This window comes from Idiotropiscis lumnitzeri, chromosome 3, assembly GCF_059441095.1.
Source record: "Idiotropiscis lumnitzeri isolate Australia: NSW breed Sydney's pygmy pipehorse chromosome 3, RoL_Ilum_1.0, whole genome shotgun sequence".
Classification (NCBI taxonomy): Eukaryota; Metazoa; Chordata; class Actinopteri; order Syngnathiformes; family Syngnathidae; genus Idiotropiscis; species Idiotropiscis lumnitzeri.
In genome coordinates this window covers 27,600,014-27,626,838 of record NC_142393.1, presented here as the reverse complement: position 1 = coordinate 27,626,838, position 26,825 = coordinate 27,600,014, and the positions used below count along the sequence as shown (strand labels likewise).

At 40.1% G+C, this 26,825-nt stretch overlaps 1 protein-coding gene across 6 annotated transcripts in view; it reads left to right on the top strand.

The window, feature by feature from the left end:
* Positions 1–12,194, top strand: part of LOC148340694 (R3H domain-containing protein 1-like) — a 41,740-nt gene extending 29,546 nt beyond the window's left edge. For 2 of the 6 annotated variants that reach the window (XM_088289118.1, XM_088289120.1), the window contains 8 exons: positions 1,497–1,651; positions 2,017–2,147; positions 3,704–3,792; positions 5,489–5,670; positions 6,575–6,722; positions 10,183–10,265; positions 10,391–10,475; positions 11,183–12,194. In XM_088289118.1, coding sequence (XP_088145244.1) covers positions 1,497–1,651; positions 2,017–2,147; positions 3,704–3,792; positions 5,489–5,670; positions 6,575–6,722; positions 10,183–10,265; positions 10,391–10,475; positions 11,183–11,451 — 1,142 coding nt within the window. In that variant the 3' untranslated portion in view covers positions 11,452–12,194. Of the gene's footprint in view, positions 1–1,496; positions 1,652–2,016; positions 2,148–3,703; positions 3,793–5,488; positions 5,671–6,574; positions 6,723–10,182; positions 10,266–10,390; positions 10,476–11,150 lie in introns of those variants that run through there. The other 4 variants (XM_088289119.1, XM_088289122.1, XM_088289121.1 and 1 more) reach the window with 4 other exon arrangements.
* The last annotated feature ends 14,631 nt before the right edge of the window (positions 12,195–26,825 follow it).

Genomic DNA, 26,825 nt, shown 5'->3' with positions numbered 1-26,825 from the left:
AAAGTCATTCTTCATAAGGAAACAGGATCCTCCACAGCCCTCGGGTGATTTTGGAAAAGGGCACATAATTGCTCCATCATTCTGTCTTTTGTGTATATTTGAGTCCAGATTACTCTGCAGGTTTGCTCGAACACACTTACTTGTTTGCTCCTGTGCCTGCTCTAGAGGCGGATTTTCTGTCACCTCCTCACTGCTGCCACACACACTCATGCACAATTGTGCACGCACGTTCTGTATGTGACTCCAGCACTGTTTCCCAATGTGGGTTCAGCAATTGGGCAAATTCAGATCCCATTCAACATCAAATTACATTAATTATTTCTAAGTGAAAAATAATTTGTGGCCCTGATTTCGTTACTTAAGGGAAAAGCATGCACTGCAAGATGTTGGTGCGAAAGCCTGAAAAGTACAGTCACAGTACCCTTAGTTGCACATTGGTTAGAATAAAATCCCCTTGAATATCTTTTGTTTGAAATTCATTTTATTACATCCCGTCTGGGTGTCGTTATTAGATCTCAGAGGAATTTTGATGAGAGGCGGGATGCGGGGCCGGGACGCTGTCTGAGAGGCCTCTATGAATCTCACAGTGAACCGGTCTCTTTTTCAGCCCCTCAGTCCTCACCTGCAGGCCATGCCGCTAATGATACCGTATAAATCGACAATGGGAAGGTGAAATCAATCTTAAACTCAGATTAGTGGAAGGATTCATTCCCCTCTGCAAACTGGCATCGCTCAAAAAACAGTGAGGAGACAGTCAGCCATTATCTGCGTCTGAGGAATCACAATCGTCCACCGCCTGCTGAAATGGAATCAATCTGGTGCATTTAAAATTGCACTCATTTCATGCTCGGTTTGTGTGGGAAAGTGGGAGACGTGGCTGGTTAAAAATAGCCATCTCCTTGCTCCTCACGGGGTGCTTTCATTGTACTTTCCTCCCAGGAGTCACACTGCAGACACCTTCACAAAAGGATGTCCTCTCTTTTGTCGCTCGCAGCACCTCACGTGCGTCACTGGAGACCACATTTTCAAATGTCTTGCCTTGTCACCTTGACATTGTCCCCCTCTGGCCAGGACCCAGCGCCACCACACATTTCTCGCCATTTGGGAATATGGCCTGCTAGTCTGATTGTCTGGGTGGTTTTGGCACTAATAAGAAATTGATGTTTTTTTTTTCCCCTCGCAACCTTTATTTGGTCACTCATGTTGCTGTTTCAAGCCACTGCAGGCTAAATCAGATATATTGACTTTTTCATTTACCCCAAGTGCCTCCACCTTGCTTTGCTGTACCAGCTCAACTCACTGCAAAGTCTCAGACTGTTTTCCAACTGATGCACTGCATGTTTCTTATTGGTGATTGTTTATCCTGAAAAGACCCTATTAACCGCAACTCAGTCTTTGTGGCCGAGCATTTCATTCCACAATTCAATTCCACTGCTCAACCCTCGCCACTTCTTGTAGTGTGGCCTGAGTGCTTTGCCTTTTTTTTTGTTTGTCAGTGCACCAGCCTGTGATGTCGAGCCCAGCATCGTACCAGACTATAGTGGGCATGCAGCCAACACTCAACTTTGCTCTCACCGGTGTCCAGCAAAGCAATATTAGCAGCCAGATGCAAGGCATGATGGTCCAGTACTCCCCAATGCAGTCTTACCAGGTTTGCAATTCCATTGGTCACTGACCACTTACAATGCAAGAGCTATATAAAAGATTCTGCCTTTACAAAGACATTAATGCTCAGTTGTTATATATTGTCAGAGAGTTTTTAATCAAATTTTATTCTGGCAATATAATTTTGTTGCCAGTCATTGTTGATCAGTTTCGGTATGGGTATTGTTTGGTGCAAACGAAAGTGTCTAAAAGGAAGATCATGGATTCACCTGTAAATTCACAGAAAATGAACCAAGTTTTGATTTTAGAAAATATGACGGAAATATTTGTTCTCAACATCAAGAATCTACACACAGCAATGTGGAGTGAGTCTTTGTTGCTGTTCTAATTTGGTTCCTCGGTCCATCGCAGGTTTCCTTGCCACAACATACGGGGCATATGTTGGTGTCATCTTGCCCACCAGGACAAGGTGCAGTGGCAGTCGCTGGCGTTCAACCCTGCTACAGCCTTCTCCCTCCCCCGAACCAGCACACTACCATGAGGTGCCACCTAAACACGGATACTAATGCACATGAACTCACTCATTTCCAAGCAACCGCCCTAATGTGCAGTATGTACATAAAACCTGGAACGAAGGAAATCGGGATGTGCTTACCAAGGGAAGAAATTGTACCTTTTAGTTGATTTATTGGAAAGAGGATAAGCGGATCAGATAATGGATGGATGGACTTTCCAGAATCATGCACATCAAAATGAATTGTGTTCTTTTATTAAGATTGCGTGTTATTTGCTAATCTGAAATGCAATTTTGCTAATGCCAATTTGCACCAATCATGGTGGTACTTTTTTTTTTTTTGTTTGCTTTCAGTATTTTAGAAATGAATATATCCGTATGTTTGTAGCATTTTAAACAGCCTATGGTAATTATGTGCTATAATTGACTAAATACCATGTTGACCCTCACTCCTCATTTGTTATACTTGCCCCACATTGTGCATTATTAACTCCCCCCAATAGCGGGGAGTAGTTTTTAATTTAATTAAATTGAATTGACTAACACAATATTCGTTCATTTCGATGCACAAATCGTTAATGCATTTTCTGGTACATCTTTTAGATAGACAAAGTCACTTGGGTCAAATTGAGCGCCTTGATTTATGCTCATTATTTCAAAACCGGCAGCATTTGCTGTCCAAAAAATAATTGCAGGTAACACTGCCCCTCACTCTTCAAGGGACTTCTTATTTGTAGATGTACCATTCCTAATGAGTGAATCCCCAAAGCATCCTGTGAGCACAGGTCTTCAAGATAGCATTACCCCAATAATTAAAGTTTGCCGCGTCTTGTGCAACTGATAATTGTCGACTGAAAGACCCTTTCCAATTGCTTTTTGGCCACTGGCTCCGCTCTCGTGAAGTCGTGCGATGAGCCGGGTTCTCGTTATAACAGATTGATAGAACTAGTTCACTGAAACCACGTAATTAGTTTCTGCCTCCACGGATCCAATCAGTCTGGAAATTGGCAATTGTAGCACCTCTGGGACCATTACACATGGCCGTAGTATCTGTGGCAAAACCAAAGACGGCGGGGCGACGAAGCTTGCACATTCTTGGATAGGTCACGTTGTCATTGTTTCAGGTGTGAAATGAGGCTGTTTTTAACAGGACAGTCTGTGCTGGGATGATTTATGCAGCAGCATCGGAACCGCTCGGCGGCTTCTCCCACAAGGGCCGCCTGTCCACCTGCAGTCTGTGTATCGCCAGCTGTACAGGAGTCCCCACAGACAGGCCGCTTTCAGAGCCCAGCGCCTGCTTTGCAAAGAGATTTACGTTCACTTTCAAATTTAATACACCAGCTGTAGTGTTGAGCTCGCACAACTCCTCCTTATGGGTGCCAGGTTGCTTCAACGCATTTACTACTTTGCCTCTGAACTGTCTTGCCGTGATGAGATCAATTCTCTATTAGAATTTTTGAAGACATTTTTAAGTGAATAGCTCACCCTTCATTACAAATCCAGCATGTCCTCAACATATAGTACATATCAGTTAAGTTTATATGATGCTGATGTGATGTTTACTGTGAACGTCTTCCTTCACAGTTCCACTGTGAGTTTCCTGCCCTCCCCAATGATGGAGCAGCTCAATTTCCCTCAGAACTCATCCACCTGTGTTGCTCAGCAGAACACAGGTTAGTAGTGCACAGGTACAACTTTCAGCTAACTGGTCTTTAGTGCTATTAAGCCCAATGCCATTTACACTATGTCCCTTCTGGAGTATTGGTGCAAAGCATTTTGGGGAAAAAAAAATACTTTTGAACTACATTCATAGCGGTATCTCTAGAATTATTTGGAAATAAAAAGATAAAATTGTAAATAAAAAAGAGAATTTACTTATATAATAATAAATAAATAATTATTTGGGACCCTCATACAGATTTGTTGTTTAAAAAAAACATTTTTAAAAGGAAAAATTGCTAAAAGAAAATATTTAATATTTAATAATTCAAGACTGTCAACACGTAATATTGTTGCACTGAACTGAATGTTTTTAGAATTTAGTGATTTTGGGCTTCACAGACAAACTGCTGTCATCAAGCGCTTTTTTGTATTGATGCTACTTTTTTGATGGATTTTAAAATCTCACCTGCCTCCTGAAGTGCCTCCACATACCCCCATGTCAGTGGTTCACTGATCTAAACACTTTTAATGAAATCATCCGAAATGGTTTTGTTTAATGTATGCGGGATTTAATTGAAACGTCACACATTAATGAAAAATGCAGAAGCGCTCTTGTTTGAGTTCATGACAATGACACTGTAGAAAGGAGGAAAGAAGCCCCCAGTAAGTCTGACTCTGTAAATTTGATGACACCGCCATGAAATCATCAGCTAATTTAATTCTCACACTGTGTTTTATGTTTGTAATAAAATACAAGTTCACAAACAAGAACACCCATTTAATGTGTTCATCATAAATGTGCAAATTGTAGGTCATACAAGAAGTCTTAATATAAAGGTGTTTGCATGTGGCCCACAGAGGCTCAGGTGCGTATGTCTCCTCTCAAATGCCGCTTATTATTCATGTGCGAATGTTGAGGGGCGCAATGGTGGGAGCCATCATTTCAATCCATCAGTAATGAGGTCAGTTGAAGGTCACGTGGCAGCCTCACCTCAAGTATCTCGGGGAAACACTTTTAATTGGCTCGTTCAGGGATGGGAATAATCTGTGTTTTAAGTCTGTAATCTGTCTGCTCTCTCTATTTTTGTTATTAGTTGATGAATTAAAAAATATCAACATTGTCGTTTGAAAATGAGATTTCACCTGTTGTTAACAGTGTAAAGAGAATTTTATAAGTATTGAATGGAAGTATTCAGTGCTTTTGATGTCAGACCAGCAGAAGGAGCCTCCTCTTATTTTAATTGCCCCCCAACCCCACCCTCTCCAGTCCCATCAGTCACATTCACGCAGCACAAACTAATTAGGTAATTGGATCTTCCGGATCATCACAGAAGATTTAGCAGGAAGAGAACAACTCAATTATAGCCCCTATGGATGTGCCTTTATAATCGAGGCACTTAAAATCTAATTGCCGAGAAGCTAATAGTGCCGTTTTCACGGATGGGGTGTGTAGGTGAACCAAACTGCCGGAAAGGAGCTTTTGAGCAAACACGCATTTGAACAAACAAATACACTCAGTCTGAATGCCTTAATGAGGTTGTGTGATGGGCTGTGTTAATAAAAAATGGTAAACATTATGCTGAAAATCTGCTTACCAGCCTCGCAGAATTAAATCGTATCATGACTTCTTGAGCCGATTTGCATTTTTTTCCAAGCGCAAATTTCTACCAACCGCCTGTTTTTCCTTTTCCTTTTAATCGTGTGCAGGGTTGTTGCCCCCAGCCCCCGGCAGCGGTATGTTGATGCTGCAAATGGCAGCTCCCCCCTGCCAGCAGCCCCAGGCGTCCTCCCCCTGCCAACAAAAGCAACCCAGCCACAAACACCTGGGCCCCGAGCACCAGCGCACCCGCCGACCGACTGATCACCCGCTGCCTCCCGACAACATACAGGTACAAACGCTGCGTGAGTTCATCAGTACCAGGAAAATGCACTTCGTTAAAAATAAAGAAATATATACATTTTAAAAATGCTGTTGGATAAGATGCAAAATTAATTTTGGCTCGATGACCCAGACTTACGTTGTTTCTAAACGAGTGTTTGAAACGTGTATGTTTTAAGCGTTTTGGAAAAACAGCTGACAGTTATATCAGTGGTTGGGTTGAATTTCGGACATGGGGACTTAATTGACCGAATCCGCCTCTTGATAAAGCAATCACTTTGCAAAATAATTTACAATAAGACTTGATAACAATGTGTGGCATTAAAGAAGAGACAGATGCTTTTCCCTTATTTGACATGAATCCCATTATTACTAAAGCAAGAAACCTAGTTATACCTTTAACTTCTGACTTACACTCACAATGAATAATCATCTGCACATATGAAAACTTTAAATAAAATTCATCGTACTTAACACAGATACTAATGCAAATGTACCCGACATCCTTTTCTTTGCTCCCGTCTAGCTTTGTCAGACAACTGTACAGACTTCTCTGAAAGTGCCCAAAAAAATCTATCTCTGGGTTGAAACAAGCCAGCCAGCAATATAATAATAATAATAATACATGTATATATAAATGCGTGTGTATGCGTATATATATATTATATTAGATTAGATTATAAATTTGTAAATCAAGATACCACTGTATTTTCTAATTTGTTGGATTGGGCTGAAAATAAGGAAAATATAAAAGTAGCAGTAGAATAGAAAAGTAGTAGTAGTTTACCTTTCAATAGTGTAGAGTGGCTGATGCGGTTGGTGCTGCATTTTTTCCATTTTTGAATGAAAATGTTTTGTCACCCCCACTCTCCTCCCAATTGTTCTTGACTGCACCACTGGTGTGTTGCGTGTAGAGCAGCCTGCCTTTGTCCCCGGCGCTCACACCCTCGTCGGGACCGTCGCCCAACATCAAGGGTCTCCCAACAGGCCTCTCGTCCATCCCTATCATGACCCACCAGCACCAACTGCAGCTTCCTACAGACTTCTGCCACCGTGGACCAGGTCAGCAAGTGTTTCGAGATCCTCCAGGGTATTGACAAACCAAATGTGGTTGGGGTAACTTTGAAAGAAGTAGGGACTATTTCTTTCAAGTGAGGGGGGCAACTTAACATCTCTGTAAAAGGCACACCATGCTCAACATTTTGAAAGCCTGTACTGATTTCATTATTTAATTTATCCTTCAGAAGTCTGCGCTCACTGAGTATTATCTAATGCTTGTGATGTTGAATACCGTGGATTTTCTTTCCACTCAAATACTGAGTGAAATTCAAGGTAGTATTGGCGATACCCATACTTTGTGCAAATACACTTGATTTGTCTGTTAAATCTCAATTTGCTAACTGTGTGAATAGTTTCTTATAGAACAGACGACATTAGAGTAATTAATTTATTTACTTTAAACTCTGAAGTATATTGAGGTAGCCGTCTGACACTTGCTGTTTTATAATACTGGGGGACTCAAATTTGACATTTCCAGTGACTATTGAATTAAATAAATTAATGCTACAGTGATTGCAGACATTTGTCAAGACCCCCACTATCAGAGATTCAACTGTGAAAGCAAGTTAGATTGATTGTAAATAATGAATGTATTTTAGGGCGGCACAGCACGGCGGATGAACAATCCGTCTCATAGTTCTGAGTTCATGAGTTCAAATCTGGGCGGCGCGCTTCCTGTCTAGAGTTTCCATATTCCCCCCGTGCCTGACTGGCTTTTACAATGCACCTACTGTAATTTATTATCACAGTATTGTACTGTATTTTGAATTATAGTAAGATAACAGTGGCTGGTGTGGCAATTTTACGCCACGTCTTCTGATATTTATTTGAATAGTATTTTAGTTTACACTACATGACAGTAGGATAACTGTGTTCTGATATGTTTATAGTACACACCCGTTTAGATAATAAATCTGCTATATAATACTACTACTAATAGTAGTAATAATAATAATGATGATGCAGATTTACATAGCATGTTTCTGTAACACACTTAAAGTACCCACAATGGCCCCTTCCACCACCGCCAAGCATTCACACCCATCCATACATCGATGTGAGGGGCACTGGAGGCCAGGTCGGTGAAATGTCTTGCCCAAGGATACAACGGCACACGAGCTGGGTTTGAACAGGGGACCCTTCAGTTATTGGACGACCCACTCTACCTTCTAACCCACGACCGCCCCGTTTTGCATTTAATTCCTATAAATCCCCCCAAATAAAAAAAAAACATGAGAACATTCTACAGGGATTTTAAAATCATCTTATCTTATCATCTCATCTTAAATTCTGGACTGACCAGCAAGTCAATCTGGACCCGTGTCCTCTCATACCACATGTTTATCATGACAGTAGATAACATCCGCAAGTCCGACTATTAACATGCGAGACGTTTCTTTTCATGTGTTTTGTGTACCTGCTTGCTACCTTAAGCCTATCACATAGACATCCAGCAACATGCAAACAAACATCAGCAGACTGTAATACTAAGAACATTTAGAACATTTGTATTACAAAAAGAAAAGGTATTCTGTTATTTATTTGGAAGAAACTGTTGATATTAGTTAAGCTCAGTCGTTGAAAATTTAATTTCGCAAAACTTCAGACACATGATTGCAATCACATCAATAACAGTATAAGATTGAATTAAAATAGTGAACGATAACAATGAAAGTGGAGAAAGAGAAGGAGAAAAACAGCAAACAGTGGAATATGTCAAATATAATAATGAGTGGGTGATGAGATGCAAGCCCACCTTACAAAGGTCAGAAACACCACCAGGTGCCCACGTTAGCTAACTGAGTTTAAGCTTCCTAAGTTACAGAGCTTGCTTTGCCAATTTTAGCAGCCAAACCAAACAAAATAAGATATTATTTATGATGGCAAATGTTAATTAATTATGCTGCCAAAACTACAATGGGCACTGACAGATTTTGGAGATAAAAATAACTTTACCTCTTTGGTTAAAGTCCACCATTGCTGTGTAGAATTAAATGACACTGAATAACATGTAATCTTATTCAAAGGATCAATTCTTTGAGAATCCTTATCTGAATAAATCCAAGCTGTTTTGCCTACGTGAGATTACTGTCTCTCTGATAAAGGTTGACCAATTTTGAAAAATAAACTAATTTCAAATTCCCCCAATTAACAATCGCATGATTAAGAATAACATTCAAACCTGAATTTTTAAAAAATAAACGAGTATAACATGAGTTTCGGTACAGTCGATCAATAACTTGTAACTGTGTTGGTGTTGTGCCGATGTGTGGTTGCGTCAATGTCCATAGTTCACTGCCTATCGATGGAGTGAGACCACGGGGGAGAAACAGAGATGCGTACATTGATTAAATAGATGTATCGTTACACCCCAAGTATAGAGTGGACTATGAAAAATTGTTTTCAAACACTACTCGGACACACTGTTAATTTATGTCGTTGCTTTCACGTATTTACAAGGTGAATATTGAACAAATACTGTGTTGAAACGAGTGTCTTTTACTAAATCAGTACAAACAAATCCCTTTTGTGATATTTTGACTCTACTTAGATTTAAAGGGGAAGTCAAGTCAAAAACTGTCTTTACCATAAAATGTTCTATGTGCCCCCACTCGTCTAAACACGGTTTTCTGATTAATATTGCGTTTGTGGAATTTGACTCAAGCAGAAATTCTACCCTTTGTTAGCCAATTTTGTCTTTTACTGCCGCTTGCTGTTTACTGAAAATGACATCACAGTTGCTCAGGGCTCAGCTTGCGAATGTCACAGGACCAAATCCAGAAAAGAGTTGAGCTGTGAAGGTCATTCAGGTTCTTCATATTCCACACGCACAATATTAATCAGAATGCCATATTTTGACGAGTGGGGACACGGAGGACATATTATTGGAAAGAACATTTTTGACTTGACTTCTCCTTTAAGACTTTCACGTTCCAACTTGTGAATTTGTCTCATGCCGAAAACCCTGGAAGAAGAAACTAATTTTTGCATCATTAGGTTCTAGTGAGCATTTATTGATGCTCGATAAAGTGGCGAGGGAGTGAGTCTGATCACAAGTAGAGGTCTGAGCCACAACTCAAACCTAAACTGACTGAAAAGTAGACGTTCTGGCCACAAGCACCACTTTGCCACCCCACTGACTATTTATTTCTGTAGAAACAACAAGTGTTTCATATTATTAGAGTAAAAGTCCTCCCTACACATAATAAACAATTTAATCCTGCTGTTAAGTAAATAAATACTCACAGACTCACAAAAGGATATGCTATAGAGACTCTACGAGACATTATACTCACGCCTTGTTGTTTTCATTCATCCAAGCGTGGTCAAATGTGTAACATATCGACTGTCATTTAAATTTTGTGTATTGTACATGGCAAATGATGTGACTTATGAAAGTGGGGTTTAATTGAAAAATGTCATCAAAGCTCATGTCTTGTCTAAATGTTGTTGGTTTGTCTAGGTGAAGCCCCCTACTCTCTCCTGGGCCAGCCTCTGCAGTACAAGCCGCTCATCCACACTGCACACATGGTGACCAAACATCAAGTACGTACAAATTGACTCTTACTATTTTTTTTACTGGACAATGTCTGAGCTGCACTGGCAGTCAGACAGTTGTCGTCATGTATCTGAGCTGTTGCCTCCATTAACAATAACCCCTTTCTCGTCAGGGTCCGATGGGCGTTTGGCGTGGTGGTCATGGAAGGAAGGCCAGCAGAAAATCTTTACCTTCAGATCAAAGTGTAGGTGAAGCAGGTAATATGAAATCCAGAGGGAGGCTTCGCTTAATTTAACGCAGCGGTTATTTTGGCGTACTTGCAGGTAGTTGGCCGTGAGGCAAGAATAGGTCAACTATTTTTACTTGAAACCTAAAGTCAAGGACACAATACTCAAAATAGAAAATTACACTTGTTGGGTGTCATTACAAATGAACAGCATGAAGTGAAATCAGCCTTTTTTTCTTCTCGTCTTTCTTGTATACCTGTTGAGAAAGTAGATGCACGTAAGCAGTAGAAATGACAACCAAGGCAAAATTTGCACCTGGCAGTAGAACCGGCAGCCCCCATGGATTTGCGCTCAATGAATTTGTGCTGAGCATTTCAAATGGCATGTCAATTTTTTTTCACTCCCCAATGCAATTTGTACACTTTGCAGGTGTGCTTGTCAAAAATCTCACCAATGCAATCAAGGAGACTGCCTGCTTGCAGCTCGGTGGGCTGCACATTAATGCTTGGAGCGGTGCAGTGGCTTTTTTTTTTCTTTTTTTTGGGGGGGGGGGACTGTCATTTGTGCCCCTTTTTGAATACGTAATCAAGTACTGCGATTGCTCATTCTGCACGCATTTGAAGCTGACATCGGCAGTTTATTGAAGCCTCCCCTGGTGCGCATCTGCTCCATCTCGCCATCCATGACAGTTGTTTTCTTTTCTAGCCGTGTTGCTGATTCTGTTGCGTGTTTGTCAGCAGTGAGCCGTCCTCAAGAGGGGACGGGCAAGGCAGACTCTGAAAATCTCCTGGTACAAGTGTGCAAGATGGGTGAATTGATGCAGCATCAGCCCTGGATGTGCTACAGCACAGACACGCCCAGCCAAAATGTGTCCTCGCTCTACTCTACCTGTGCCGTGGCACAACCTGACACTATGCGTTACCACAGCAGCCCACAAGGCCCTTTTAAACCCAGAACTCACTCAGCCAGACTGAAGGGGCAACTGTATGACCAAACCAGCACGTAGCTGTGGTTGAACCTCCAGCCTCTGCTGCCTCAGTTTGGACTGTTTCAGCACCTCACGTCCCAGACTGGCCAAACCCAAATAAGAATAATTGTTTGAAAAGTGAATATTTTCTTGTATATCTTTATTTTTGTTTTGTTTTTCTCAATCAAGCCAACAATGCCCGTTGGAGATTGAGCACCGTGTTATTTGTTAAGCATATTCTCACTTCATCTCAATTTATGACATGATTAGGTATTTGCTTTTCACAATTGCAGATTCTCTGAGGAATTTGGGCTTTAGCCACCAATTTGAAAAAAACAGCACTTTTTTTTATTAATGAGCAGGTTTATTAGTATGACAAAATAATATCAAGCCAAATTCAGCGAATTGTGAAAAATACGATTTAACACTCGTGATTGGAGTTGTCACCCAGCAATTATCGACTAGCAATGTGAGCCCGAACAATCAACACTGGGTTGATAGCCAGCTTTAAATAAGTGTTGCATTTGCACTGAAGTGATGAGCAAGATCCGATTGGTGTTGAATGGCTGTAGCCAACATTTATATTTTATTGATGACCTTTGTTGCACTAGGCCAGGCCACTTTGTTTTAATTCAGTTCAAATTATATGCACACAAAAAATGCAAGCATTTTTTTGTACCTGGCTTTTTTTTGCAAGGTTTAGGGGGGATTCCTGTTTCGTGTGACTCACGGGAGTAACTTGTGTTTTGTGGTTGTTTAAACTAATAAACGTTTTCAATACACATTGACTTTTTTTTTTTATTCCAGGACCTGAAAGTTTCTTCAATTATAGATTCATATTTGACAAATCCACAGAACCTGTAAAAATGACTACATGTCCTAATGATGTTTACAGAAACGCTTTGTGTAAACAATGCATCAAATAATTGCCACCCATTTGAAAGATGATGCTCCTCACAGCAAATACTTTTGCATTCGTTAAAGTCCCTCGAAGATGAAAATGCCTTCCATTTTGCAAATAGTTCCCTGCTGTACTCAGCAATTCACTCCCTCCCACTGGAGAGTCAAGATAAAGTATCAGTTCTTGTTTATCGTTATTCAATGGAAATTGCTATCTGCGCAAAAAGCACAAAGCAGCATTCGCGTGTTGTGGTGCAACAGTGTACATTTCGGAGACTAATTGGTACTCTTGGGAACAATTTGGAGGATATGCTTTGAGGGACTAGGGAATATTTACTGTATTTACAATTGATATTTACATGGCGTGGAGCTTGCCCGCAGACATAACAAGCACATCAACGCGAACCAGGTAGGTAATGAGCGAAGGATTGGCTTATTTTAAAAACAACCAAATGAATCATTGCTACAGAATGGAAGGACTACTACAACGCTACATAACAGGGGCATCTATTGGAAAACACTTGGAACGTCATTTTCGTTTGTGAACGTTACCTTTGACGTTTCCTTATGTTTATTTAGACAATAAACGAGGACATGTTTACCAAATTTTAAGTGCCCTGCCAGGCGCGCTTTTTATTTCTGTGCACTTCCCATCTTTGGCCACCAGGGGACAGAGTTGTACTGCCAATCACTTGAAACTGTTCGCTTTTTAATTGAATTTGTTGCTATTTTAAAGACGTTGATTGGAGTGAACCATAACACATTAATATAGACTAGCCAGAAGCAAATAAACAAATGAATAATTTAAAGCAGGCGATTCACTCCAAAACTGCGAGTTTTAATCCCCCCCCCTCACATACCAAAACGGGATGACGTTTATTGGTGAGCCCCATAAACGTATCCTGTTTTTGTTCTTCCTGTTCGCTATGCATGTTTAACGTGTTGGTTGACAGTGCATTTGCAATCGTTTGGATTCCAGCACAGTACACCGTTTGCATTGCATTGCTGGTCCGCATGTAATGTAGCCATAATTGCAGTAATGCTATTAGCGACATTCAGGTCATAACTCATGATTTGTACAATTTTATCAACGCTAACCAAAATGCAATGACCATGTTTTAGTCTGTATTTTTTGTATCTGTGTGTCTTTTGAGCACACCAGCTGAATAAACAAATCCATATTCAAGCTGTAGGAGGCAGTGTGAGGCTTTTCTTTCTTCTTACTGTCCTAAATAACTAACGTTACCTTCAATGCCCCGCCCCCTTTTAAGCCTCTTCCACCAAGTAATTGAGTCATTATGTAAAAAGGAGCCCATTGCCATCATACTCACTATCACAGACAATCACTCATCTTCACACACGCACACGCACACGCACACGCCTACACGCGCACACACGCGTACCGCAGGTTTCCATGACAACATAGTGGAAGAGGTTGCAGTGGCAAGGAGAAGCGCTTAAGTATACTGAAAACATCCAGCAGGACTTTTTTGCAGCAACGTTCATGAAGGATAATGCTGGCTTTGCATGCTGCTCAAGGGCCTATTAATCCCCGGAATATTTAAAGCAAACCCCAGAAATGTTGTTCGAGAGTATATTTATTTATTCACAAAATTATTGTGACAGGTACAATCAGCAACTGCCTGTGACCGCCCCATGCAGACAATTTAACTGTAATAACAGTCTCTGGAATTTGAACAATAGCACTCACAACTAAATCCTGCCTGTGTGACTCCATATGTAAGGCTGAGAGGCGGCATAGCAACGCGGGGTCAACAAGCTGGGAGCCCCAAATGCTGCTCGCTTCCATTCACCCTCATTATGCAGGAAGTGTAATTGCTCTTTCTGAATAGATTACGACAGTGCCGTTCTCAAGGGTGTTTTGTCCCCCAGAAGCAGTGGACCCCCTTTATTTATTTATTTTTTCAGATTCACCGTGTGTGTGATGTTAAAGGAGACATTTTGTGCATTATTTTCAGTAGTCACATGCTGAACCAAACTTTTCCATTTAATTCAAAGAGGAAATGGACTTTTCAAAACAGAGGCAGAGCACCGAATGTGATGGTGGGGTGGGGTTGGGGGGGGTGAACTAGCACCCACAAGGACAATAAAATAATTTTCAATCAGGACTTCATACACTTTTCGATAAATGTGCGAATATGTGCATGAGGCACAAGCAGCATTCACATCATCAACCCCAGCCCAACCGTCAACAACTTCACCCAGCAATAAAGTGCACTTATCTGTAGACTAGTCTGTGTGCCTCTATGAAACTCAGTGCAGCTCTGCTTATATTTTGGCTTTGACATTATAATGTTTCGGTGTGTATAGTGGAGCTTATGCTGAGAGCCTCATATGTTACCCTACCCAAACTGCCAATTTAGCAAATAAATAGGTCACCCTCCATCGTATGTCCCCTTTAAAAAATATGGAGGAGTTCTCTGACCTCTTTACTTCAAAGCGATGTTGATCAGAATTATCCCTGCACGTGCTGTGGCCGCAAATAGCAATTAAGTTATTTTGGGATTGCTACCCCAAGTTGAACCTGTTTGTGTCCCCCCCCACAAGAATAATATAAATACTCCATCTTGAAGCAAAGAAGCCTTCTTGTATTTACTTATTTGGTGTTTGCTGTTGAAGACAGAGTAAAAGTAGATGAGATCTCATTCCGAAGTATGTAATGTGGTTATTTTCCCAATTTTTACCTTAAGCTATTAAAGTTTAGATATTGCAATATCATATACATTGAAACTTTCAACGTGTGACACTTGTTGAATTTTAGATATTATCATTTCAAACCAGTGTTCCCCATTGGCAACAATCTAAAGTGAATTTTAACCAGGCCATTAAGCAATAATATAAAAAGACGTTAACAATAGTATAATGAAAATAAATATGACTAAAATAAAGTCAACCTTCACACTTTGTAAAATTTACAGACATGAAATGAAGAGGAGGAAAGGAAGTTGTTCTCAGAGAAGTGAGTTGTATAGTGTTTCATTCTGTAGTCATCTGTCATCTTAAATTCAATTGAAAACAAATACACAGAAATCACAATCAATTGCTTGTTTGTAATCTGGAGTCAGTGAACGAGGTATGTCAATATGGCCGTTGTTTTGATCCCACTCTTGTATGGGATGTCATTTCTGTAGACGAAGCAGGATGAGCACCAAATGTTGTGGCTGGTCTGGTCTGTTCCTTTTTCTTAGCATGCCTTCTCTTTTGCGTGCTTCACTTCACTTCTTTTTACACTTGCATACCACTGTACAACATACAATAATTCATATACTAGTGTAGACGGATGTTGATGTAAATGCATTTGTTTATCTGCCTGTCCAAATCAGAAAGCAAGTCATGTAGACAAGCATCTTGAGGCGGCGCATTCCTTCATTCCGACCAAAAAGCACTTAAACACAGCATCTGTCGAGCTCCGAAACCACAAATGCCCCTAGACGTGCATGCTAGCCTGCCTCCAAGAGAACCACGCAATGATTTGATTAGCCAGGCTCAAGTCTTTAACGTCTCCTGGAAATGTCAGCCAAATCATCAAAGCGGCCGCCCCCTTCATAAAGCCTTGATGAAAGGCATTCTCAGCATTCTGCTCCTTCGATGTTGCCCGCTCACAGGCACAATGTCTCCATCTGCGCAGCATTACCACTTTTATGGCGCTTCCATAAGTGGAGACAGACCCCAAACAAGAGACAAGTGACATTTCCCCCTCCAAGCTCAGCCCACCGAGCCTTTGCTGCAGTTGCAGGAATTTCTTGGACACCTATTTGCACATCAGATTGCGGCTATTATTCACACTTTAAAAACTTGGTGCGTGCACTGCTATTACTGGTCAATGGAGTGTAAATCAGCTACATATGTGTCATTTTTTCTTGTCTTTTTAAATTTTTTTCATCTCAGCTCAGTGAAATATTGGCATATTCATCAGATTGCTTCTGAGCTTTTACATGCTAATGCGCAATCACATGTGGAATATAATGTATCTCTCATCTACGCATATTCTTCTTAGATATAGTAAACTTGAATTTTAAGCGATTCTACACAAGGACTAATATGAATGTTTTGACTGTCAGAGTAATTAGTCTCACAATTTTTGTATTTTTTGCGTTTGCAGATGCATTTATAACACATTAATGTGCCATTATGAAAACTGTTTCTTTGCTCACCATTTTTAGCTGCAGGGTAGCCGTATCACAGTGTGTGGAGATTATGATTATGTATTCTCCCTGTGCTACCACATTCCAAATAAATGCATGTTAGGTCCACTGAAGACTATTAAAATTGTCCGCAGTTGTGCATGTGACTGTGAATAAATGTTTTTTTTGTCTATGTGTGTCCGACAACAAATAAAAAGTACAGGCATGAATAGCAATTGTTAAAAAATGGTCCTTTAAAAACGGCACCTTTTTTGGGGTCGTCACTCAGATAGTCAAATGTTTCGTAAAAGTTTTAAAGGTTTGTTTTGTCATCGAACCACAGACATCCATTCTCCCTGCAGTCACACTGACAGATATGATTATTGTCCCTGCATGTTGTTCATAAAAAGATGCTAATGAAGACATTGTTTCATGCGCCATTAGCTGCCGAAATCGCACACACGCGCGCAAACCTCCCCGCAGAATCGGGTCATCCCTGGAATGATTCATCGCTCAGTTTATTAAACAGACACGCACGCGCACACACACACACGTACAGGAGAACACATTCAGCGTGCCTCATTACATCAGTGTGTATCCACGCCTGAACAGAGCAAATGACTGATGAGAGGCAACTGGCACACTTACTGTACTTGAACGCATCATTGCCTTTCTCCTCTATGTTGCGCCGTGCCCTCGCCGCCCTTCAGTACATTGAGCTGAGGAGATGAAGCTAATGATTCATTAAAAGAAAATGTCATGCGTTAGTAAGCGAGGAAGGGTGCAAAAAAAAAAAATGATGGGCGGAGGGTTCCAGTCAGTTGTATGCACCACAGTCTTATAATTATAAATTCCAGCACTTCATTTTCAGAGTCCGCCACTGATGCGAATTCGGAGTTGACCACACAAAGATTTGCCAGAGTAAAAATAATAATAATGATAATAAATGACTAGGTTTAACGGCTCTGTCCACTATTAGTGCATATCAACAGAGGAAAAATCCTCCACATCACTGGGTAATTCCTCAGGATAATTTTTCAGTTGTATCAGAGAATCAGGCCTTTGCCAACTTTCTCAGAACATTTGGAATTTTAAGCGATATTCCCATTTGTGGTCTGTGATGCTCACAGTATCAACATTCCTCTCTGGTCGTCTAAATCTAACCCTCAAATTGTGGGGATGATGCCCATTAAAGTCAACTTTGGATTCTTGTTTTTGTCTAGGAAATTTCCTTTCCGAGCGATGATGCAAACCTACTTGGAGCAGATGATCATTTAAATGACACAAATGTTTAGGGAAGACGTCTGACTGCAATCTTCAAGCCACATTTAGAAAAGGTCAAGGATATTACCCACAATTCCTCATGAATAAAAACATATAAATAAAAAACAAAACAACACAAATGTTAAAAATAAATTATTTAAATTTTTTAAAAATTATGATAAAACCTTTTTTATCACAAGAAGTCATTCAAAGCAAAAGAAAAGGTGCGGTTCCACATAAACAGAAATAAAATTCTAAACACAAGAGCACGTCACCAGTGATCATTCACAAAAATAACATTTGTTGCTTTTTTCATTTGCGATCGAGCGAATATTTTGCAAGCTACACACGAATGTCAGCCATACTCATTGTCACGTGATGACGTCAGTTAGGAAAATCTGAGTCCAACTCATTTGAAACAGTGCTGTCATTTCCTGTTCTCAAAAGGAGGCACCTTTTCAATTGTCCTTGACCCGATCCAACAAAGGTTAAGGAAATGTGGCATAAAGGTTAGAAGATATGACTTTCCCCAGAGACCCTTTGTTGTCGTGCCGTTGAATGAAGAAAATGTATCAGGATAAGACGTCATTAAGTTGAAAGCAAGCAAACTGTTGTTCCTCAAAAAGAAATCCACAATGATAAATGGAGTCCATGTGTTTAATGAAGGATTTCTGCCTTTCTATCTCTCATCAACTGCTGTCGCCAAGCAACCTTGACACTACAGCTGCAGGAATACAGTCGCAGTGTGTGGGGGTGCAGTCGGAAACTGACGCCGCTGCTCAATACAATCCAAATAAACATTACGCATAATGCTTATCCTTCACATTCAGACATAGTTCAGGTAGAGCGGGATTAAACGGCCAATTCAATCTGACAGCTTCAAATTGGCTGCAGGGCAGCATTAATATATCTCTGACCTTTGCTGTTAGTTTTTGCCTTAACTCTATTCAGACATTTTTTGCATTTTTCCTTTCTTGTTTGATGTACCTCAGACATCTCCAAACATAAAGCGTGTATCTCTCTAGTTTTCAGGAAAAGCTCTTATTTACAGGATGCCCTTAATTGTAGTCAGTGATGTGAAAACCGTGAATCCTTGCATGTGTGTGTTGTCTGTGTGCGTGTGTGTGCGTGAGTGTGTGTAAGTGTGCCCCAGCTGTAAATGTCAGTGAGTTGCTGATTGAATGCATGTCGACAAGAGATAACTCAGGGGCATCAGACCCACTGACCTAGACTCGCCGCTCACCTCAAGTCCTACTTGGAGCCACAGGCGGAAATCACGTCAGAGTTGGCTTGAATTTATTTGTTAGTCATTCTTGACTTTTTTTGTTTTTTTACAGCAATTTGGAAGCACTTGCGAGCAGTAGTTTTAAGTGTGACGCAGTTAAATGTTATCACTGATAGGTCATCATTGGTGAGTGCAGTATTGCCATGTGTTTTTTGGTCAGGAGTAGTGTAATTACTGTATAATGACTACCAAATTTTTTATCAATGTATCATATTCTAGCCAATTTTTTTCCGTGAGCGACCTCACACCTGATAAGGAAAAATTCAGAATGGTAAAGACGTACTTACTGCTTTTAATGTCTGTGTGTGTATGTCGGTGCATGTGTGCGTGTGTGTCATTCTGTGTGCTGGGCACCAAATCGATAACAATATCTTCGCTGACAATCATGGGTCAACTTGTCTGCAGGGCCGCCGCAAACCAAATTTCACTTGTGTGTCTCCCAAACTGTCGTTTCTCATGCCTCAGTGGGGAGAGTTTGGGTCGGGGGAGGGTTGCTGACAGAAAATTTGAAAATTCAAATGACGGCGAACGACAATGACGTGCAAACTGTGCCAACGACAGTTTTTCATGCACTGGAACTATTTTGTCAACGGGGGGAGGGACAAAGTGGTCGCCCGTGGATGATGGGGCCAGATGGGCCGACAGTGTGTCATCTGCGTTATGGGAGCTGCGGCCCTGCTTGTCTGTCGTAGTGCCAAGGGGAAGCTAGGCGAACTGTCAGTTTATCTCCATTGCAGTTGCGAACGCGTCTCCTTGTCTTGACATATTAATTATGGTGAATAACATGGGAGACACGTTGTTCAAACACTGTGCGCAACCAGTTGCTCCTCGGTTAACCTGCCTCAGGTTGGCTCCTAATGGGCCATCGTTCTGTTTCACATCACAGTCATGGAGTTTGGGGATCAGACAATTTTGGTGTGCCACCACACACATCAAAATTTGCCATCAGAAATATTAAAATAATTTGTGATTGTCGTCTCAGACAATTTTCCAAGCAGATAAGTGAGGACGAATCACGCATAACGCAAGCCTTGGCAAACAGGAAGCCATTTAATTTTGCTGAGAATTCAAACAAAGGTGTAGAAAAAAAGAACTAGTTTGTCATGATTGCTTTTATCATCCACTTGCATTTGGGCCAAATGTTGCCGCGACCAAAGACATCCATCAGCTGATGCTGCACCGACAGGAAACACATCATGTAATTTTTCATTCTAACATGTCAGACAGACATGCTTAAGGATTGCCCATCCTGTATTATGTAAATTGTCAAAGCAAACAGAAATAAATGCCTTCCAAGGATGTTTCACACACAGTGACATCATTTATTAAACATGAAAAGTACTGCCGAGAGTCCCTGTGGATATTTTCTATTGATGCGCTCTCAAGGTTACCTGAAGATTATCTCCGCTGAATGTGATGCTTCAAAATACTTTCATTTCGACTATTTGCCTGCTCAGTCATTCTTTGCTTTCCCTGTTAGACTTGATTGCTATCATCAGGAGGAAACCTTGCACCTCCAAATTCATCACTCTTCCATAGACCACCAAAACTGCATGTTTGTTCACCCATTAATATTGCATCGTTAAAGTGAGCTGACATTTCTCACCACTTCAGATTGGTCAATAATTTGTAAAATTAACTGTCTGTGTGGAGAAAAAAATATTATATTTGTAAAATTGTGATTGTTTTTTTGTTTTTTTTTGGCTTCATTAAATAGAGTTGAGTTGAGCATATAAAAGAAGCTATTCCCGTCTCTGAATACATGGACCTACATGTACATTCTCTGTGAAACTGCAAATGGCTCATTATTTCAGTTACTATGGATGGTTTGATCGCTTTGCAGATACTTGGATAACTGGAGCAATTAGAAAGGTAATCCGTCACTTGCGGTAGCTTGATGTCACGCTAGCAGGCAGCGAGTATACTTTGAAGAGTGGATGCTGTCATTGTTATTCCTATGTAATAGCCTAGTGAGCATGCCTCTGGACCTTACCGAAATGGTGCATGCATCGATTCCGTTTTAGAGCAGGGGTCACCATCCATCCATCTATTATCAGAGTCGCTTCCCCTCACTAGGGTCGCGAGGGTGCTGGTGCCTAGCCCAGCTGTCTTCGAGCAGTAGGCGGGGCACACGAACTTATTTGCCAGCCAATCACAGGGCGCACAAAGACAGACAACCATTCACACTCACAACTACACTTAAGGACAATTTAGAGTGTCCAATCAAACGACCATGCATGTTTTTGGAATGTGGGAGGAAACCCACGCCGGCACAGGGAGAACACGCAAAGTCCACACAGGAAGGCGGGAACTGAACCCAGTACCTTCAAACTGTGAGGTGGACGTGTCAACCAGTCGTCCACCGTGCCGCCTCAGGGGTCACCAATATAATAATGTGGATCAATTAACAATAATAAAAAAATCCAGACTCATTAGTAAGATTTTAGTAGTAGCCAAGATATATATATATATATATATATATATATATATATATATATATATATATATATATATATATAAATATAAAAGAATAGCAACACTTACTATCGAGCTGCAGGTGACATTTTATTTGTTAAATTGGATTTGAAAATATCGGAAAATAGATTGGCAAAGTTCAAAGGTCGGCATTGCAGCGCATTACCAAACCAATGTGTTTGTGGAGACAAGCTGGCGGGCACGAGAGATATTTACAATGAGATTATTTACCTGCGTATAATTTGAGCAAATTGTTTTTTCAGACGTTTGAAGCACACTATAACATTGTGATCCCTCATTTGGTTAACTTTGTTTTGCTCCAAACTACTAAATCAATTTTCACATCATTCTGTGACTTGCACATTCCAATAAAAAAAAAAAAAAAAAACATTTGTCATTGCTTTGAAGAAGTTGCACTTGCTTGGGAACAACCGTGGAAATGATTATGTCTGAATTTCTGCCGTTCCCAACATTATTAATTACTCAAAATGTATGAGTTCTGTTGAATTGTCTCACACCTCACAACATTTTGTCATAAGTACTCCATATTCGTCTTTACATGAAAAATAGTTGAACGAGTTGTAATAATATGTCAGGCATATTTTTATACATTTCAATTCAACTTGTTTTCCAAGGTGAATATTGGCTTTTTCTCCCAAAGGGAACTGCGTGGCGCCTTTGGTCAACCTACGTTTTCGGAAATAGCTTATAGCAGGAGAACGTTGATGTTTTGCGATTTGTACGAATTGCTTTGATTTCAATTTCAATTTTGACCTGAGAAATGTACCAAATGGACTGAGAAGAACTGTAACATCCTTATTTTCAAAATGTGGGAGTGAGTTGCAGTACCCAGAGAGACTTGGTGCAAGCAAGGTAAGAACATGTAAACCCCACACAGAAAGACCAGTTGACACTTGAGGTCTGAACTTCAGAATTGTGAGGCAAATGCACAAACGGCCATTCCCTTGTGCTGCCCAAATGGGAACGGTAAAAAGAATTATTGGTAAGAAGCATGAAAAAAGCCAAAACCATACTTTTTTGTGTTTATTGTTCAAAATTGGATTTTTAAAGGGACAAATGTGTTCCATGTGTCAAATAATTTAAGTTTGACATGCGAATGAACTCAATCTGCAAATCGTCGCTTCATAGTCCAAATGCGAGAGATTGCAACAATAGAGATTAGCACAAAACAGAGCTGTCACCCAGGTGGTGAAGCTCCACAATCTCTTGCATCAGACAGAATTTAAATGAGGCCAAATGCACATGTGGTGGAGAAATGGCAGCCAGATAGCAGAAAGGGTAAAATCCCCCGTCCCCCACTCTCCTGGCAATGTTTTGTCCTGCAGGCACAGTTTCCGCACAACAGACGGGACTCCTGCCTCACAGGCTGCAGGGTGGAGCCGTATCAGTGTGAAAACATAAAAAATTCTACCAGCCATACCAAGTGTCCAAAAATGATGTTGCAAAAAGAAGAATGGATACAGAACACTCCTTTTTTCTCATTTTTGTTCTATTAACGCCTCATTGCTTCAAGTCTCTTTGATGGAAAATGTGCATGTCACTTATTGGCAATTCTGTGGAGAAATGACTTGCTCGCACATAATGAAAGCATTCTCACTGGAAACGATCAATGCTGGTATTGAATAAACAGCCAGAACATGAACCGGGGACACAGGGTTCAAATATGGACCCCTCAAGACGAAGTCATGTGTGCTCGCAACGCAATCAATTGTTCTGTCTCGAGGTTCCAGAGAACAGCAGTCATGGGGCTCAATCACAATTGAAGAAAACGTGTCCAAAACATTCCACCTATCTTATTTGGTCTGTGACTTACTTGCTTTTTTTTTAGGTATGTTCTAATATTATAATACTATAAACCTATGACTTCTCACCACTCAGCAATGACTAATTATTTGCGCACCGATTCTATAAAGAATAATCACAATTAAAACTATAATGTAACATGTACACTCTTTGCGCATATTTCAATCTTTGAACACATGAAATTACTTGTGCACAGTGGAGTCAAATGTTATGTTGTTGTTTACACTCTTTCTTTTAGACCACTCTTTTCCTGGTACTGTTAGCATGCTAATGTTTTGCTGGAACCATCTGCTGAGCAAAAAGTAATTCAAAGCCATTTGTTCAGCAGATAGCCCGCTGTGTGTGTTTGTGTGTGCGGGTGTGATTTTCAATGTGTTTTCTACAGATGAATATAGACAATGACATGTTGGCTATTTGTCACCTCATGAGGTGAAAAACTTGTTGTGTATGCGCGACTTGAGCTACATGCTGAGGGCACAAACTCAAATGGCTGATCAGGATGCATACATGATTTCACATGATTTCAAGTTGGTGGCCCAAAGAGAAGTTGCAGATGTCTGCATTTTAGAGGGCAAATTTGTCAAAACGGGATAGGCCACAGTGTACCTGTTAATGTAACACAACATCTAGCATTTTCAAAAACCGGGATCAGGACTATTCCAAGAGAAGGCAAAAATGAATTTAAAAAATCAGACATCGAATCAGACAAGTCAACCATCTAGAGCTCCGTAGTGACCAATTTATCCTCTAATAAGTGGCAGCAGACAACTTCGCCGGAGGCGGCCATCTTGAAATCATGTGAATTTTGAATGGTCAGCTCAATTTCTGTCCTCAGAATGTTGCTCAAGTAGAAAACACGTTTTTTCAGCTTTTCACAGTTTTTCAACTCTCAAGCAATGTCATTGCAGTTAAAAAACTAAAACAAAGAAAATAACAAAAACTAAAATTGAAACTATAAGTCATCAGCTAAATGTAATGAAAGTGTTTTTTTTTTGTTTTTTTATGATAACTAACCGAATCTATATTTTACATTACAAACCACGTTAGTTTACAGTTAACTATAAGAAAACTAACTAATTATAGCGAAACTGTCCTTTGTTTTGATCTTTGGCAATTACTTATCTATCTATCTATCCAAATTTGATTGACAGACAGATGCAAGCAAGTGGCTTGTGTGTGTGGAACATTTCTCAACAGGAATCCAAGCCACAAATTCTTTTAGAAGTTGGAAACTTGGCAAACTAGAGATGGAAAAGGAGACCGTCCTCGCTTTATTCAAGATATAAGGTTTGTGATGCATCTTACTTGAGAATCAGTATTATGTACAGCCAATATTATACTTCAAAGTCTATGGACTGTTAGACAGTCCCTCTATTTCATTTTTATGATTGTTGTTTTTAAAATGATTTCAAAGGAATATTTTTTTTTGGTTGGGTTTTTCTTCAAAATGGTGTGACATGATGTTATATCGTCCTTTCAAGGCCTGGTGATGCAAAAATCTCCCCGAAAAGCAAATCACATTATCTGCTGAGCAAGCGGTTTTAAATGACTTTTTGCTCATCAGATAGCTCCTGTGTGCGGCAGACTTAATGCTGTTATCAAAATACTACTTTGCTAATGAACAGTAGCTACTGGTTAAGACACATCATCTTTGCTAACATTACAATAATTTACTACTTTGCTCACATTAAACTTAAACTTTAATAATACATTTAGATCTCTATTGGTCTGCTACTATCATACAGTGTGCAAGATATTTCATTATAGTAGCATAGTAACCTTTTATGGTTCTGATTTATGCTCCGTAAGGCCAGTATTGTCAGCCATTTTTGGTGGTTAAGAAAATGATGGGAGCAACTAGCATTTGTTTCAATTGGAATTTTAGCATACTTTATGCATAATATAAATAATAATGCCATGATCACAGCTCATTGCTAATTTCTTTCAGGAAGGCACATTGAAATGTGCTTACTGGATATGTAGATTAACTTTGTGTCCATGCCAAATACAGTGAATATTTGGTTCACTATGACATAGACCAGACATAACCCAAATACTTTGTAATATGTAATATATTATATATCACTAACCGTGGAGACAAGTAACAAAATCGACACTGCTTAATTAGCTATCTGTCCTTTACATGTATTTTTCTACAATTTTATACTTTTACTTCCTCCATTTTAAAATCATATCTGAACTTTTTATTTTATATAACTGTTTTCAATTTCCATAAATGAGGATGGGTCATAAGAAAAGACAAATAGAGAGACATGAAGTCAACTCCAGTTAAGATCTTGATTGGCTCAGAGAATCAGGAAGAAAAAACAGGGACAAAAGCGACATGGAAGAACGTGCAGGGAGCATTAACGACGACAGCAACACATTCAGAGAAGCAAGTTATTCCCCATCCATGGTTGAAATGTAAACATTTGATGCTGTCAGCTTTAAGAATGACTTATCGTGTATGCGTTATCTTTTGTGCCAGCCTAAAAATCACCAATTTACGCAGTAAGATTCTTTTTAGACACTACGATTGGGTAAATTGGTAATATTTGCTACTCAGTTCACAACACTTGAAAGCTTTGTGTAAGTGTCATTTAGATAGCATAAAGGTTGAGTAGCTAAATCTTAAAGGGGAAGTCAATCCCAAAATTTTCTTTACAAGAATGAACTCTGTGTAGGCCCACTCGTCGAAACGTGGCATTTTGGTTAGTATTGAGTTTGTAGAATATGAGCAGTAAAACTCACCCATTTTCAGCCATCCCAGGGAGCAGCCATTTTGTATCTTCTGTTGACTGAAAAAGACATCACTATTGCTCAGGGCGTCAACGACCATGACTCAACTTCAGAAAACAGGTGAGCTGTGATTGGTCGCCACCGGAGTCATTAGGAACTGTGATGTCATTTTCAGTCTACCGAAGTGACAAAATGGCCGCCTATGAGATTGCTTAAAAACTGGTGAATTTTACTGCTTAACTCAAATTCCACACACTCTGTATTAATTAGAATGCTGTGTTTAAACTAGTGAAGGCAAATTGAACATTTTAATGTGAAGAATTTTGGAGGGTTGGCGGCCCCTTTGAACAATAATGTGTCATGGCTGTGTTTATTTATTTTTCTCAGGAACAGCACAAATTCCATTTAAAAAAAAGATGGAATATTTTGTGTGGACTGTGAAGAGTCTTTTGCTTTTTCGATTTGTGCTAAGTTATTGAAAAGGATATTGCATACTATTATTGGCGAGAAGAAAATATATTATGACGTGTCACTTTTCCGGAATACGACACGCACACACACAAAAAAACGCCCGTTATTATTTATTAAGCCGTTGACATTTTCGTCTGAAAGAGCACGTACTGCGAAACGTGGTGACGGAAACCCGAGGAGGACCACCGCTGTTCTGTCCTTGTCAACATTTTTTGGACACTTGCAACCAGGAGGGGGTGCCACAACGCATTGAGCTGTGCGAAGAGGCCTGAGCTGCGCACGAGGGGGAGGGATGGTTCCCATGGCCCTAT